Consider the following 15,800-nt stretch of genomic DNA (forward strand, 5'->3'; position numbering starts at 1 on the left):
AATTTAGATATAATCATTTTTCTCCCCTCCCTATACCCTATATTGTGTATTTCTGTTAGAGCACATACCGAACTCTGTATTATAGCCAGTTGTTTATAAGTCATAGCTTCTGTTAAATTTTTAAGGTATTTAAGGTGAGAAATTATTCATATTCTAATGGACCACAGCACCTAGCAGAGAGGAGCAAATAGAACCCCAGTGGATGTTCGGTGCATTGAATTACAATGGATTGAGAAGAGGCTCTGGTAGGATGTTACCAGAAGGATTTAGCAAGAATCTTGCTTTTCTTTTGTTGGTGCAGAATTATGCGAATCTTCCATGCTGTACTTTTATTGCAGAACAAAGTGCTACGTAGTTCTACTGTAGTCTACTGGGAATTCATTTTGTGATGGTTTCACTATTACGCTTTTATCCCACCTTTTAAAGCATAACACTTGTCAAGACAGCACTTTAATTTGTTGCATGTGCTAAATCATTACTGTTTACAGATGGTATGGTGTATCTGATGTTCATTTTGAAAGGGGAAAATTACACTCATAGAATCCTATCTGCCTCACAATAGGGTTTAAGACTAAAAAACAGCAGCAGCAACAACAACAACAACAAAACGAACAACAACAAAAAAACCTCATTTTATCCGAGTCCTGCCACATCAGCAATAGGGAACTTTCAAAGAGACAATTGCTAAAAGTAAGCACCATTGTTATGAATTTCAGGTTGTAAGAATAATAGAGTTTCTTGAAAAAGATTATTTATAAACATTCTTGATACGGTTTGGGATGAAACTCTTGCTGGAAGAACATGGGAGGTTATGGAGCATATCTAGTTAATAATTTGTTTTGGAGCAATTGAGTGTGTTCTTCTGAGTGCAGATTTTAGATCGCCTCGCTTGTCTGAGGTTAGGGAACCAAATACGGGACAGAAATCTGCTGGATTCTACCTTGGGTCTGAACAGTGCCCGGTGCCTGACAATTGTTCAGTATGAATTTCTTGAATGAATAAGTGAATGAATGGGAGCCTGTTTCCTCATCTGTAAGAGGAGGGTTTTAATGTCCATTTAGGAGAGTTATTGTTAAGACCAGAGAAAATGCATACAAAGTGCTTTATGCAGTGCCTGGCAAACACTAGGTGCTCAGCACACGACGTCTATCGTTAACCATTTACTTCACTTTCCCCTCTGTTTTCATATTGGTGGTGCCAGTGGGTTTATTGCCATGGAAGAGACTGTGTCTTTGTGATTGACGTTTTTTTAATTTTCCTTTCCATTTTAATTTGCACTCCATCTTTGCCTCTTTATTTTTAGGAATGTGTGAGACTAGAGATATTTGCTCTTTCACACAGTTTATTTGCCATAGCTCTGTACTGCCTGGACGAAATGGCATGTGTGCGCAGCATGGTTCAGAAGTCGTGTCTTCTACTGCATATGAACAGGACCCCCCAGGAGGGATGCATGTACATGGGAGAGCGTCACTGTGAGATAAAGCTCAAGAGTTGAAAGTATTGCTGTTGTACAACAGAATTGGGAGTAAAAATGCTTTCTATAAAATGAGAATGCTTGCCGATAACAATTTACTTAACTTTCTAAGCTACCATTTTCCCTATAGGCATTGTTAATAAATTTGGTAGAATTGCAATTCCTTGGAATGGTAACACATACCCAAATCATGGCGGCATAGACTCCTGGAGAAATAGGATGTGAATGATCATTTATTCTAGCCCAATTAGAGGCTTGGTTGTCCTCTCCAGCTTTCTTGCCACACAACTGTTCGGCCTTTGTTGGAATGCTATTAACGATAGAGAAGGACTTCTCTACCTATTGCGACTGTCATTTTATCTACATCTTCTAGAACAAAGCGCTTCTTCACATAGCATCTCTATAGCTCTCTCTGTTGCTTTCTGTTCTCTCTCTCTCTCTCTCTCTCTCTCTCTCTCTCTCTCTCTCTCTCTCTCTCTCTCAAAACCAGCCAACCAATGAAACAAACAAGGAGGTCCTGATTAAATAGTTGAGAAACACTGCATACATCACTCATGCCCAGGGATTTGCACTGTTTGTGTGTGTATTGGCTGGGGAATGTTGCAGCATGTCTAACCCCCAGTATTTCACAAACTTCTTTGATTGTGGACCTTTACTTTTACCCAGAATATCTGTCCACAACTTAGAACGGTACCTGGCAGATAGTAGGTGCTCAATAAATGTTTGTTTTAAAAAAGTAAATGAATGCAAAATAAATCTTTAAAAACTATAAAGGGCACCCTGTATCAAGGTGACAAGTGTTCTCCATCTCTGCAATGACACAGCCAAAATTGAATGGGTGTACCTTCCTCCTCTGAACCATCCTAAATATGTTATTTATTTTCACTCCTTATAGGACATTTAAAATCCTTCTTATTTGAAATTTGAGCCTGCATCCTCATTTGCACAACTATCTTTTATATTCTAAAAGAAATATTAGTAGTGACTTTGCAATGTATGGTCAAGGCAGTAAAAGCTTGTCTCTTTGGCTTCTTTTTCTTTTTTTAGTATTTATTGGGGAATACTGGGGAACAATGTGTTTCTCCAGGGCCTATCAGCTCCAAGTCGTTGTCCTTCAATCTGGTTGTGGAGGGCGCAGCTCAGGTCCAAGTCCTGTCGCCGTTTTCAATCTTTAGTTGCAGGGTCACAGCCCCCAATCTCATGCAGGAATTGAACCGGCAGCCTTGTTGTTGAGAGCTCGCGCTCTAACCAAATGAGCCATCCAGCCGTCCTCTTATTTGCTTCTTAATCAAATGTATGGAGTGAATTGGCAAGCGCTTTCCTTTCTTTGTGCCTGATTGTGTTTGATTGGAAAAGCACATGGTTCTTCCACAGGACTCTTAAAAGAAGAGCCCTGCATCTGGGTGTTAAGAGTTTTTGTCAGATTACCTACTGAATTAGCGTCCCTTTGTTTGGCTTCCCAACCAGGCCTTTGGGGGTTGGGGCCACCAGCCCGAAGTAAGGAGAATGCGTGCTTTTTATTTGTAATTGAGCTTTCCACCTGGGACAGCTTGACAAGCTTCCTATCAAACCTGAATCTGGCCAACACGGAACATGCTGTAATGTGGACTTGACCCAGCGTTGGTGATCCAGCCTTTTTATTTCTAATGCCTTGGAGTAAAAGAGTAAAAGGGTCAACAAGAGAAACATCATAAATCATATTGGTTCTCACTTTTGTATTTCGGTGGGAAATCTGTGCAGAAATTCAAGAGAGTCTGATACAAAGCTGGATAGAACTCTGTCAGAATTCTCCAAAGTCAGTGCTCTCTTTGTTCTCAGCAAGAGTCTCCCCTTGTCTTTCTTGTGGCTGCTCAGTGATAACCCCGTGTCTTCTGTTTCCTCTCCTGCGTTATCTCTTCTCCCTTCAGTCTGTTTCCAACCCAGACCTTGATCATTTCTTAAAGTAGTAACATCTTCTCTTTTAATCATTACTTCATCCTTTTTCATCGGTGCGGAAATGTTATTTTGTTGGCACAGTTATGGGAGACATTTTACAGTAGAAACATCAGTATGTTTTTCTTAGATCTATGGATTTTGCCTGTTGGGGCTCACAGAATGTAAGAGGCCCTGGAAAGCACTTGCTCTATATCTGTAGCCCTCACTTCTGAAACGGAGGTCATGAGGCGAGGGATGGGGAGTGACTTGGTCAGGACGACAGAGCAGCTCACTGGCCGAGCCAGCTCTAGAACTGGGTCCTCCCATTCCCAGCCCTCGCCCTTTTATTTTATGCCTCATACCTTTCTTATTACGTGAGTGGGCTTAAAAATGTAGAGTAGGAGGATATGGTTTCTGTAGCTATGCGGGAGACTGAATGGTATGGGAGAAATCAAATTGCAGACATTAGTGCTTCTAGAGCTGCTATTTGACATAAAATGCATCAATTTATCTCCATAGATATTTCTACTGGTCAAAGCAGGGAGGAATTTCAGTTTTATTACATAGGAATATTTTAACTTCTAATGCTCTCATTTAAACGGCAGAATGCATTTGAGGCATTGTCTCTTTTGCAGGCCTCGAAGGGCAAGGAGAGTGCCGGTCCTCTGTGCATGACCCCCCCTTCTCACCCTTCCTAAACATGTCAGTGTGTGAGGCGTGTTTGTGGCTGTCATAGACACATTCTTTTGTCTGAGGAAACATGGAGCATTGAAAAGATAACTGCATCCGGCAGTCTGGATGTGAGGACACAGAAATGGGAACACGCATGCCTTGGCCTGGGACATACCAGGAGCCTCATTTGAAAAAAAAAATACGAAGGGATCCAATATATGGTGATGGAAGGAGAACTGACACTGGGTGGTGAACACACAATGGGATTTATAAATGATGTAATACAGAATCGTACACCTGAAATCTATGTAACTTTACTAACCATTGTCACCCCAATAAACTTTAATTAAAAACAAAAGTATGGTGCTAACGAAGAAAGAAAAACTACAAGCTATTTTGAGGAATTGATATTTTATGTCCTGAAAAATTGAAGATTTTTTTTTTGAAGATTTTTAATGGCATGGATCTTATGAAAATAAATGTGTCGATTCATTTCTTTATGTTTCAAATTGGGGAGGGGGTGAAGGGTAGGTCATGCTGTAACAGGTCCCCTGTCCCAGTGTCCAATGTGGGCCCATCGAGAACTTGTTTTTGTTGTGCCCTTGAGCAGGCTTGGCCCTGACAGTCCACCTCCAGGTGGGGTATGATTTGAGGAGCACTAACAAGGGTAATGTGTCATCAGCCTGACATCGCCAGAGATTAGGTCTTTGAAGGCCTTTTGTGTCAGACAGCAAGTGGAAAATAGGGCTTCTCTAAGAGATGTGGAACCACAGGCATTAAAACCAGCCATCCAAAATAGCCCAGTGTGATGACCTGTTTTCTTTTCCAAAGCTATCCTCGCTCATGGTCCAGAGGCAGGCAGTGGACTTTGATGTTTGGCCCCTGTAGGGTTCACTAGAATTGAACATTACAAATCAGCACTTAAGATCTGGGACAACTAAAACATATTGAACAATGCATGGACATCGTTCCACCTGTAATGATCAAAGAGGAGTTAATATGCTACCATTTATTGAACATCTACTAGGAAGCCAGGTATTTTGCATTTAGTGAGCACAGCGCCCTGGGAGGTACATATGATTGTGTCCAGTTTACAAGTGAGGAAACGGAGGCTGGGAGAGGCTGAGTAACCTGTTCTGGTTTGTACAGCCAGTAAATGCAACAAACTGGGACTGGAATCCAGGTCTGTCTGACTCAGAAGCCACATACTTACCCACTACACGGTGCTTACTCTCCGACTCTTTTCCTCACTTATAAGATGGAATAATAATACCTCCCTCAAGGTTATTTTAAGGATTGCATAAGATAAGAGATCTGAGAAGTGCTTTGTAGAATTAGGCATTATCAGAAATAGAAGACAGTCTGCCAATGTCTCCACGTGTCCCTATCTACCCTTTAAATAAATCCAGATGTCCTGGAGTTTGGACCTTTGCCCCGGCTTTCTGGTGAGTCAGAGCAGTTTATGTCCGGGACATAGATTCTGAGAACTAGGACACTGGTCCTGCTTACCCAGTGTTGTTTTCAATAGGGAGATTTCCTTGCCATGCAGCTGAGGAGCAAAGAGGAGATCAGCAGTGTGTCTCTGGACACAGACCTGTGGGACTCCCAGAGTTCTTTTTAGCACAATGCAAAATCGTGTATATGGTTCTAGCTGTACTTTAACACGCATGTCATTTCTCTCCCTTTCTCATTTCTCCTAGAATCTGAGCTGCTTCTCCGTGTAAAGGACGTCAGTCATTTCTTAATGCAAGACATTGCCTTTTTGTCTGGTAAGCAGACTTTTACATATATTTAGACCCGATAAATATATGAATCAATTAGCAAAGTTCATTTGGTCCGTATTAATAAGTAGATATACAGGTTTTGAGAAACACTATTTTAATAAACATTTATGTATTGTGCATAGAGTCGCTAAAAAATGGAGATGTAGAGAATGATTGGAGGTTTTAAATATGTTTAGATATGTGACAAAAACCAATCTTACCACCCTTACACATTTGGCTTTCAGACAAGTTCTTACAAATCCACGATAGATGAAAGAGGAATACATCTCCTAGGTGGGTGCTTGCTGGATGAAAGGGTGGCAACTGAGGTCGATTCTTTAAAAATTTCTCCTCCACCCTACTCTGATTATTTAAATGGTTATTACAAATGCTGTCAAGTCATTCACCTAATCAAGCAGTATGTACTAAGTTGTTTTTTTAGGATTTTGCTTATATACGATAAAGTTTACTTTTTAAAATGTATGTATGTATATGTACTTGTATATAAGTTTTAAAAATTGTGATAAAATACACATAACATAAAATTTACCATCTTTGCCATTTTAAGTGGCATGAAATACATTTACATTGTTGAACAACCATCATCACCATCAATCTCCAGAACTCTTCATCTTGCAAAATGGAAACTCTGTGTTCATTAAAAAATAATTTCTCATTGCCTCCTCCCCCAGCCCCTGGCAACCTCCATTCTACTTTCTGTCTCTGTGTATTTGACTTCTCTAGTTACCACACATAGGTGGAATCAGATAGTATTTGTCCTTCTGTGACTGGCTTATTTTACTTACCATGATGTCCTAAAAATCCATCCATGTTGTAGCGTATATCAGGATTTCCTTTTTAAAGCTGCATAATATTCCACTGTCTATATGCCACATTTTGTCCATTCATCCATTGATGGATACTTGGGTTGCTTCTGCCTTTTGGCTATTGTGAGTAATGCTGCTCAGCAATAGAACTATGGTAAACCACCCCTTTTCTTTTTTCTTTTTTAAAATTTTATTGGGGAAGGGGAACAGGACTTTATTGGAGAACACTGTGTACTTCCAGGACTTTTTTCCAAGTCAAGTTGTTGTCCTTTCAGTCTTAGTTGTGGAGGGCGCAGCTCAGCTCCAGATCCAGTTGCCGTTGCTAGTTGCAGGGGGCGCAGCCCACCATCCCTTGCGGGAGTCGAACCGGCAACCTCGTGGTTGAGAGGATGTGCTCCAACCAACTGAGCCATCCGGGAGCTCAGCGGCAGCTCAGCTCAAGGTGCTGTGTTCAATTTTAGTTCCAGGGGGCGCAGCCCACCATCCCTTGTGGGACTCGAGGAATCGAACTGGCAACCTTGTAGTTGAGAGCCCGCACTCCATCCAACACCTGAGCCATCCGGGAGGCAGCTCAGCTGAAGGTGCCATGTTCAATCTTAGTTGCAGGGGGCGCAACCCACCATCCCTTGCAGAATTGAACTGGCAACCTTGTGGTTAAGAGCCCACTGGCCCATGTGGGAATCGAACTGGCAGCCTTTGGAGTTAGTAGCATGGAACTCTAACCGCTGAGCCACTGGGCTGCCTCCCCCCCCTTTTTAAGTAAGGATTTTTATGGTTTTTATTTATTCAATGTTTTAAACTTACTTATAATTATTATTCTTTTGATCCCCAACTTGCCACAAACTAGGGCCACTGGAAGCCCCATGGAGTTGCTCATCAGTCCTTTGACATGCCCGTTAGTGTTTGAGTATTTCTTTGTCTTCTACCATGTTTTCCCAAAAATAATACCTAGCCGGACAATCAGCTTTAATGCATCTTTTGGAGCAAAAAATAATGTACGAATTGGTCTTATTTTACTATAAGACCTGTGTAATATAATTATATAATGTAATATAATATAATATAATATAATATAATATAATATAATATAATATAATATAATATAATATAATAATGTAGTATAGTATAATATAATATAATGTAATAAAATATAATATAATAATATAATATAAAGTTTTATATAATATACTATAAGACCGGGTCTTATATTAATTATTGCTCCAAAAGATTCATTAGAACTGATTGTCCCGCTGGGTTCTTATTTTTGGGGAAACACGATAGCACTACATACCCCTTACTCGTATTGTTTGCTGCCCTAAATTTGGAATTAGCCATTTCTCTAATGAGCTCTAGTTCCTTTGAGTGGGAGATGGTATTTAGAAAACAGGATCCAATATTAGATATACCCATTGCTACGGGGGTATTATTGTTTCCAAATCCTTGACTGGTTTAGAAATCACAAATTCATATTGATATTTTCCAGTTCAAATTCAAGTTACAGGATTTTTCTTAATGTTTTTGGTTTTATGTTTACCTTAGAAAACTTTGGTTTCTAATAGCATTAACATTTTTATTTTTATTTTTTTTACAATATACATAAATTGGTTTCACATCTGTAGCACCAATGTTACTACTACTAACAACAGAATCACTAAATGAAGTTTAAAATTTCTAACTGATTAATAAGATTATTAATAATAATCAATTAATCATAAGATAATTTATTTGTAATAAGATTAATAATTGAGACACTATCAGCTCCCAGGCCCTGCCCCATAAGCTGCCGGAAGCTCCTATAGCAGCAGATAACTGTAGGAGCCTGGGAAACTTTCGGTGGCAGGCGGTCAGCCCCAGCTCACACTGCAGCCTTTTCTGGGTGGCTCTCAGGGATCTGAAGGCCCGAGGAGAGCAGTGGCTGGCCACAGGAGGCTCAGTACTGGCTCAAGAACTGAAGCTGCATTAACTGTGAAAACTAAAAGCCATACCCTGTGAATCCCTGGGGCCATAGTAATCAAAACAGCATGGTATTGGCATAAAAACAGACACATAGGTCAGTGGAACAGAATAGAGAGCCCGAAAATAAGTCTATATCTATATGGGCTGTTCATCTATGACAAAGGAACCAAGAATATGCACTGGGGTAAAGACATACTAGTCAATAAATGGTGCTAGGAAAACTGGACAGATACGTGCAAAAAAAACCTGGATTCCTTTCTTACTCCATATACAATAAACTCAAAATGGATTAAAGACTTAAATGTAAGACCTGAAACCATAAAACTTCTAGAAGGAAATATAGGAAGCAAACTCTCAGACATTACCCTTAGTGAAATTTTTACTGATATATTTCCTCCGGCAAGGGAAAGAAAAGAAAAAATAAACAAATGGGACTATATCCAACTAAAATGTTTTTGCACAGCAAAGGAAATCATCAACAGAGTGAAACGACATCCTGTTGAATGGGAGGAGATATTTTCTAATGACACACCTGATGAAGGGTTAATATCCACAATTTATAAAAAACTCATACAACTCAACACCAAAAAACTAAACAATCCAATTAAAAAATGAGCAGAGGACCTGGGTAGGCATTTTTGAAAAGAGGACATACAGATGGCCAATAGACATATGAAAAGATGCTCAACGTCATTAATCATCAGAGAAATGCAAATTAAAAACTCCAGTGAGATATCACCTTGCACCTGTTAGATTGGCCATGGTAAATAAATCAACAAACAACAAGTGTTGGTGAGGATGTGGAGAAAAAGGAACCCTCGTGTACAGTTGCTAGGATTGGAAATTGGTGCAGCCACTATGGAAAACAATATGGAGGTTCTTCAAAAAATTAAAAATAGGGGCGGCCGGATGGCTCAGTTGGTTAGAGCACGAGCTCTCAACAACAAGGTTACCAGTTCAATTCCCGCATGGGATGGTGGGCTGCGACCCCTGCAACTAAAGACTGAAAATGGCAACTGGACTTGGAGCTGAACTGCGCCCTGCACAATTAGATTGAAGGACAACGTCTTGACTTGGAGCTGATGGATCCTGGAAAAAAAACACTGTTACCCAATAAAAATTTTAAAAAAATAAAAATAGAATTAATTCATGACCCAGCATTTCCATTCCTGGGTAATTACCTGAAGAAATCCAAAACACTAATTTGAAAAGATATATGCACCCCTTTGTTCACTGCAGCGCAATTTGCAATAGCCAAGATATGGAAACAACCATACTGCCCATCAATATACAATTGGATAAAGAATAGGTGGTACATATATGCAATGGAATATTACATATATCCAATGGAATATTACTCAGCCATAAAAAAGAATGAAGTCTTAGCATTTGTGACAACATGGATGGATCTAGAACATATTATGCTTAGCGAAATAAGTCAGACTGAGAAAGACAAATACCATATGATCTCACTTAATGTGGAATCTAAAGAACAAAACAAATGAACAGAAACAGACCTATAGATACAGACAACAAACTGGTGGTTGCCCGATGGGAGTGGGGTTAAGGAGCTGTGTGAGAAAGGTGAAGGGGTGAAGAAGTACAAATTGGTAGTTACAAAATAGTCATGGGGATATGAAATACAATGTAGGGAATATTAGCCAATAATATTGTAAAAACTATATATAGTGTCAGATGGGTACTAGACTTATTGGGGAATCACTTCATAAATTATATAAATATTTGACTACTACTCTGTACACCTGAAACAAATATAAAACAATATTGAATGTGAACTATCAGTAAAAAAAAATAGTCACACGGACATATATCATAGGGAGCATAGTCAATATCGTAATAACTATGGACGGTGCCAGATAGGTGATAGACTTGTTGGGATTATCAGGTTGTGAGGTATGTAAATGTCTTATCACTGTGTTGTTTTGTATACCTGAAACGAATTTTTAAAAAAGTAAAAAAAGATTTCTTTGTAGTTGTTTTTAATTATATATCCTACTTAAGTGCATTCTGAACATTGTGCTCAAAAGTCATGTGGAATAAGTCCTTTTTTTATCATTCTGATATAGAATGAGATTGATGTCTTTCCATTCATTTCCATTTGGGGGCTTGTCTATGTTTATATGTTTAAAATATTTTTATTAAAATATAGCTAACATACAGTATTGATTAGTTTCAGGTGTGCAGCATAGTTATTCAACATTTAGATACCTAAAGTAGTGATCACCATGATGAACCTAGCTACCACCTAACACCGTACCACGCTATCACAATATTATTGACCATATTCCCCATGCTGTACATTACGTCCCCATGACTTACTTGTTTTATTCCTGGAAATTTGAACTTCTTCCCCTTCACATTTTTTCCCCCACCCCTTTCCTTTTGACTGGGTCAGATATCTGGGGAATGTTTTGCTTAAAGACAAGCTAATTAATTACTTTCAGGTATTAAGAGTAATTTGAACTATACCATTAAACATCGTATTAACAGATAAAAATTGATGAGTATATGCATTGTTTTCATGAAAAGGAATGCTTCGTAGGTGTTGAAAGAACGAGAAACAATCTTATTCCTTTTAAGTAGTTTAATTATTTCTCCTAAAATGATACCTACATGCTTGGTTTACTAAAGAAGCATTTGCTTTATACATTATCTTAATTTATCTTAATTGGGCACTTCAACCTAGCTTCTGCTTTAATGATTATAATTAGTGGTAATTGTGAATTAGCGATGACTTAATTAATGTGGTTTAATGTTTTATAAGTGGTATAAATGTGACATACTGTCATTCTTGAGCTTTGGGGATTTTACTGAAGCTCATCAGGTGCTTTTCAAACTCTGTTCCAAATAGAACCTCCCTTAGGGCTTGTCCTTCTGCCTAGGCTCCTCGTCACAATTCTTTCCTTCTCTGCTTTTTGTAGTTGTTTTCAAAATGTTTCTGCATGTGGTTTCTTTTGAAGAAAGGGATCCCAATGGGGAAAATAAATAACATCTCCCAATTTAGAATTTATCTCTTTTTTTCTTGTCTTACACATTTACTGCCTAGTACAGCATTTGTAGGTGCTCTGTGGTGATAACATTTTATAGATTAGTGGATGATCATTTACCCTTATAAGAACCTTGCATTCTTTCCTTTGGCAGATATAGTTTCCCTAAGTGCTAGATGGTTCTGTCCTTAACTATGGTGCTTACCAGCTTACTTTGCAAGTCTACATTATATTGTATATAAGATATGTGTTACATTACAATGTTATATATTATTTATATTGCTGTTTCTATATTACATCCTACCTATAGAGGCCTTTTGTTTAGTGGTGCTATAAATCTCTTGACTCAGAGTTGTACAATTCCTCCTTTGAGTTCCTTTAAGACTCTTGTTTGGGTTCTATCATTGTCCATGGTTATCTTCCTTAAATATCCCACTCTTTAAGTCTAGAATATTATGTAGTGAAGATTTATCATCATTTGACTTAATAGTTTAGGCTAGTTTTATTCAAGAGATAACTTAGGAATGGAGGCTCTCCTTCAAACTTCTGTTGGGAAAGATTACAGCAAAAAATGGATTTGATCTTTTTTCCAAGGGCATGACGAAGACTGTATATTCTGCTCTTGTTGGACGGAGTATTCTATAAACATCAGTTAGGTCATGTTGGTTGAGATTGTTGTTCAGGTGTACTGTGTCCTTTCAGGTTTCCTGTCTCTTTGTTCTATCAATTATTAAGAGAGGGGTGGTGGAGAGACGTCATCAAAATGGTGGCATGAGGTGAGCCTCTGTAAAGCTCCCCTGGAATTTACAACTAATCGAACAACAATAACTCCACAAAGGACTCCCTGCACAGCAGACAGGCAAGACGAAGAGGCCCACTACTGAATTCACCTAAAGGTGGGAGAATCACGGGAGCGGGGTAGGAGGGAAGGGAAAAGTGCGGAGACGGAGCCTCGCGGGCGCAGGATGCAGACCTAGCTCAGTGCTCCGAGCTTCCTGCATCTGGGAACTACCGCAGCTGTGGGAGAGGGAAGAACTCAGACTACTAAGGCTCCGCTTATGGCCCACAGGGCTGAGGGGGCAGCATATAACACGGCTGAACCCAACACTCACGGCAGAGACCTCGGAGAAAAGACTGAGGGAAAAAGGCTGAAAACGGTGGTTTTAGCCCTCACTGCCGAGCAGACAACGGAAGCCTTAGGCACGGAGACTAGCCGCCCGCTCGCTACCATCAACAGGGACAATTTGTGGCAACCGAAACATAAAAAGGGGGAGAGTAAAAGGCCTGAACCGGAATGTGGGAATGGAGGAAGTAAGCGTGCTGAAGAAAATGGAATACTCTAAATATCAAACTTTTTTTTAAATAAACTTAAGGGTATCCACTCAAAAAAAAAAATCCAGAACTGAAATATATAGTGTAATAAAAGAAGAAACAGAGGGAAACATCATAGAATACCACCACACAGAAATAACAGACAACAACAAAAAGGCAAAGAAACAATAGAGAAACAGCCTTACCAGAAAACTAAAGATAGAATGACAGGAAATCCTCACATATCAATAATCACCCTAAATGTAAATAGACTGAACTCACTAATAAAAAGGCACAGAGTAGCAGATTGGATCAGAAATCTAAACCCAACCATATGCTGTCTCCAAGAGACACATCTCAGGTACAAGGACAAGCATAGACTCAAAGTGAAAGGGTGGAAATTGACACTCCAAGCAAATGGCACCCACAGAAAATCAGGTGTAGCCATAATGATATCAGATGAAACAGACTTCAGGGTGAAAAAGATAACAAGAAACAAAGACGGACATTTCATCATGGTAAAGGGGACTATACAACAAGAAGACATAACAGTCATCAATATTTATTTCCCCAATCAGGGAGCACCAAAATATACCAAGCAACTACTAACAGAACTAAAGGGAGAAATCGACCCAAACACAATTATACTAGGGGACTTAAATACATCATTGACAGCTATGGATAGATTATCCAAATAGAAAATAAATATCGAAATAGCAGCCCTAAATGACACATTGGATGAAATGGACTTAATTGACATATATAGAGCACTTCATCCTAAAACATCAGACTATACATTCTTTTCTAGTGTACATGGAACATTCTCAAGGATAGACTATATATTGGGACATAAAATCAGCCTCAGCAAATTTAAGAAGATTGAAATCAAACCAAGCATATTCTCTTATCACAAGGCTTTGAAATTGGATATCAACTGCGAAAAGAAAGCGGGAAAAAACACAAATACATGGAGATTAAACAACATACTTTTAAAGAACGACTGGGTCAAAGAAGAAATTAGAGGAGAGCTCAAAAGATACATAGAAACAAATGACACTGAAAACACATCCTACCAAAATTTTTGGAATGCAGCGAAAGCAGTTTTAAGAGGGAAATTTATATCATTACAGGCCTATCTCAAGAAACAAGAAAAATCCCAAATAAATAACCTCATATTATACCTTAAAGAACAAGAAAAAGAACCAGTGAAACCCAAGGTCAGCAGAAGAAAGGAAATAACAAAAATCAGAGCAGAACTAAATGAAATTGAGAACAAAAAGACAATAGAAAAACTTAATGTGACAAATACCTGGTTCTTTGAAAAGATTAACAAAATTGACAAACCCTTGGCTAGACTCACTAAGATAAAAAGGGAGAAGACACTAATTAACAAAATCAGAAATGAAAAAGGGGAATTCATCACGGACACCACAGAAATACAAAGGATCATGCAAGAATACTATGAAGGACTATATGCCACCAAATTCAATAACCTAGAAGAAATGGACAAGTTCTTAGAAACATATAGCCTTCCAAGGCTGAACCATGAAGAACTGGAAAATCTAAAGAGACCGATCACCAGTAACGAAATTGAATCAGTCATCCAAAACCTTTCCAAAGCAAACGTCCGGGACCAGTTGCCTTCCCTAGTGAATTCTACCAAACCTTCAAAGAGGATCTAATACCAATCCTGCTCAAACTCTTCCAAAAAATTGAAGAAGAGTCAGTACTCCCTAACTTATTTTATGAGGCCAACATTACCCTGATACCAAAACCTGGTAAGGACAACACAAAAAAAGAAAACTACAGACCTATATCTCTGATGAATACTGATGCAAAAATCCTAAACAAAATTCTAGCAAATCGAATACAACAATGCATTAAAAAGATTATTCATCACAACCAAGTGGGGTTCATCCCCGGGGCACAAGGATGGTTCAACATCCGCAAATCCATCAATGTGATACATCACATAAACAAAATAAAGGGCAAAAATCGTATGATTATATCAATTGATGCAGAAAAAGCATTTGACAAGATACAACATCCATTTATGATTAAAACACTTCATAAAATAGGTGTAGAGGGAAAATACCTTAACATAATAAAGGCCATCTATGACAAGCCCTCAGCTAATCTCATATTTAATGGTGAAGAACTGCAGCCCTTTGCTCTACGTTCAGGAACACGACAGGGCTGTCCCCTATCACCTCTGCTTTTCAACATAGTGTTGGAAGTCCTTGCCAGAGCAATCAGGCAAGAGAAAGAAATAAAAGGCATCCAAATTGGGAATGAAGAAGTTAAATTATCACTCTTTGCAGATGACATGACGCTATAAACAGAAAACCTTGAAGACTCCACTAAAAAGCTGTTAGAAACAATCAACGAATACAGTAAAGTTGCTGGCTACAAAATCAATGTAGAAAAGTCCATTGCATTCCTATATATTAACAATGAAATCTCAGAAAAAGAAATACAAAAAACAATTCCCTTTGCAATTGCAGCAAAAAGAATAAAATACCTAGGAATAAATTTAACCAAGGATGTGAAGGTTTTATATGCTGAAAACTATAAGACATTTTTGAAAGAAATTGAAGAAGACACAAATAAATGGAAAGACATTTCGTGCTCATGGATTGGAAGAATCAACATAGTTAAAATGCCCATATTACCCATATTACCCAAAGCAATATACAGATTTAATGCAATCCCCATCAAAATCCCAATGGCATTTTTTAAAGAAATAGAACAAAAAATCATCAGATTTGTTTGGAACCACAAAAGACCCCGAATAGCCAAAGCAATCTTAAGAAAAAAGAACGCAGTCCCTGACTTTAGCTTGTACTACAGGGCTATAATAATCAAAACAGCATGG

General features: G+C 38.6%; 1 protein-coding gene across 1 annotated transcript in view; it reads left to right on the top strand.

Moving 5' to 3' along the window:
* MCF2 (MCF.2 cell line derived transforming sequence) overlaps positions 1-15,800 on the top strand; it is a 109,550-nt gene that overhangs the window by 20,902 nt on the left and 72,848 nt on the right. Inside the window, exon 2 of the mRNA XM_081041900.1 lies at positions 5,761-5,829. Coding sequence (XP_080898026.1) covers positions 5,761-5,829 — 69 coding nt within the window. The remainder of the gene's footprint in view (positions 1-5,760; positions 5,830-15,800) is intronic.

The sequence above is a fragment of the Rhinolophus hipposideros genome, assembly GCF_964194185.1.
Source record: "Rhinolophus hipposideros genome assembly, chromosome: X".
NCBI lineage: Eukaryota > Metazoa > Chordata > Mammalia > Chiroptera > Rhinolophidae > Rhinolophus > Rhinolophus hipposideros.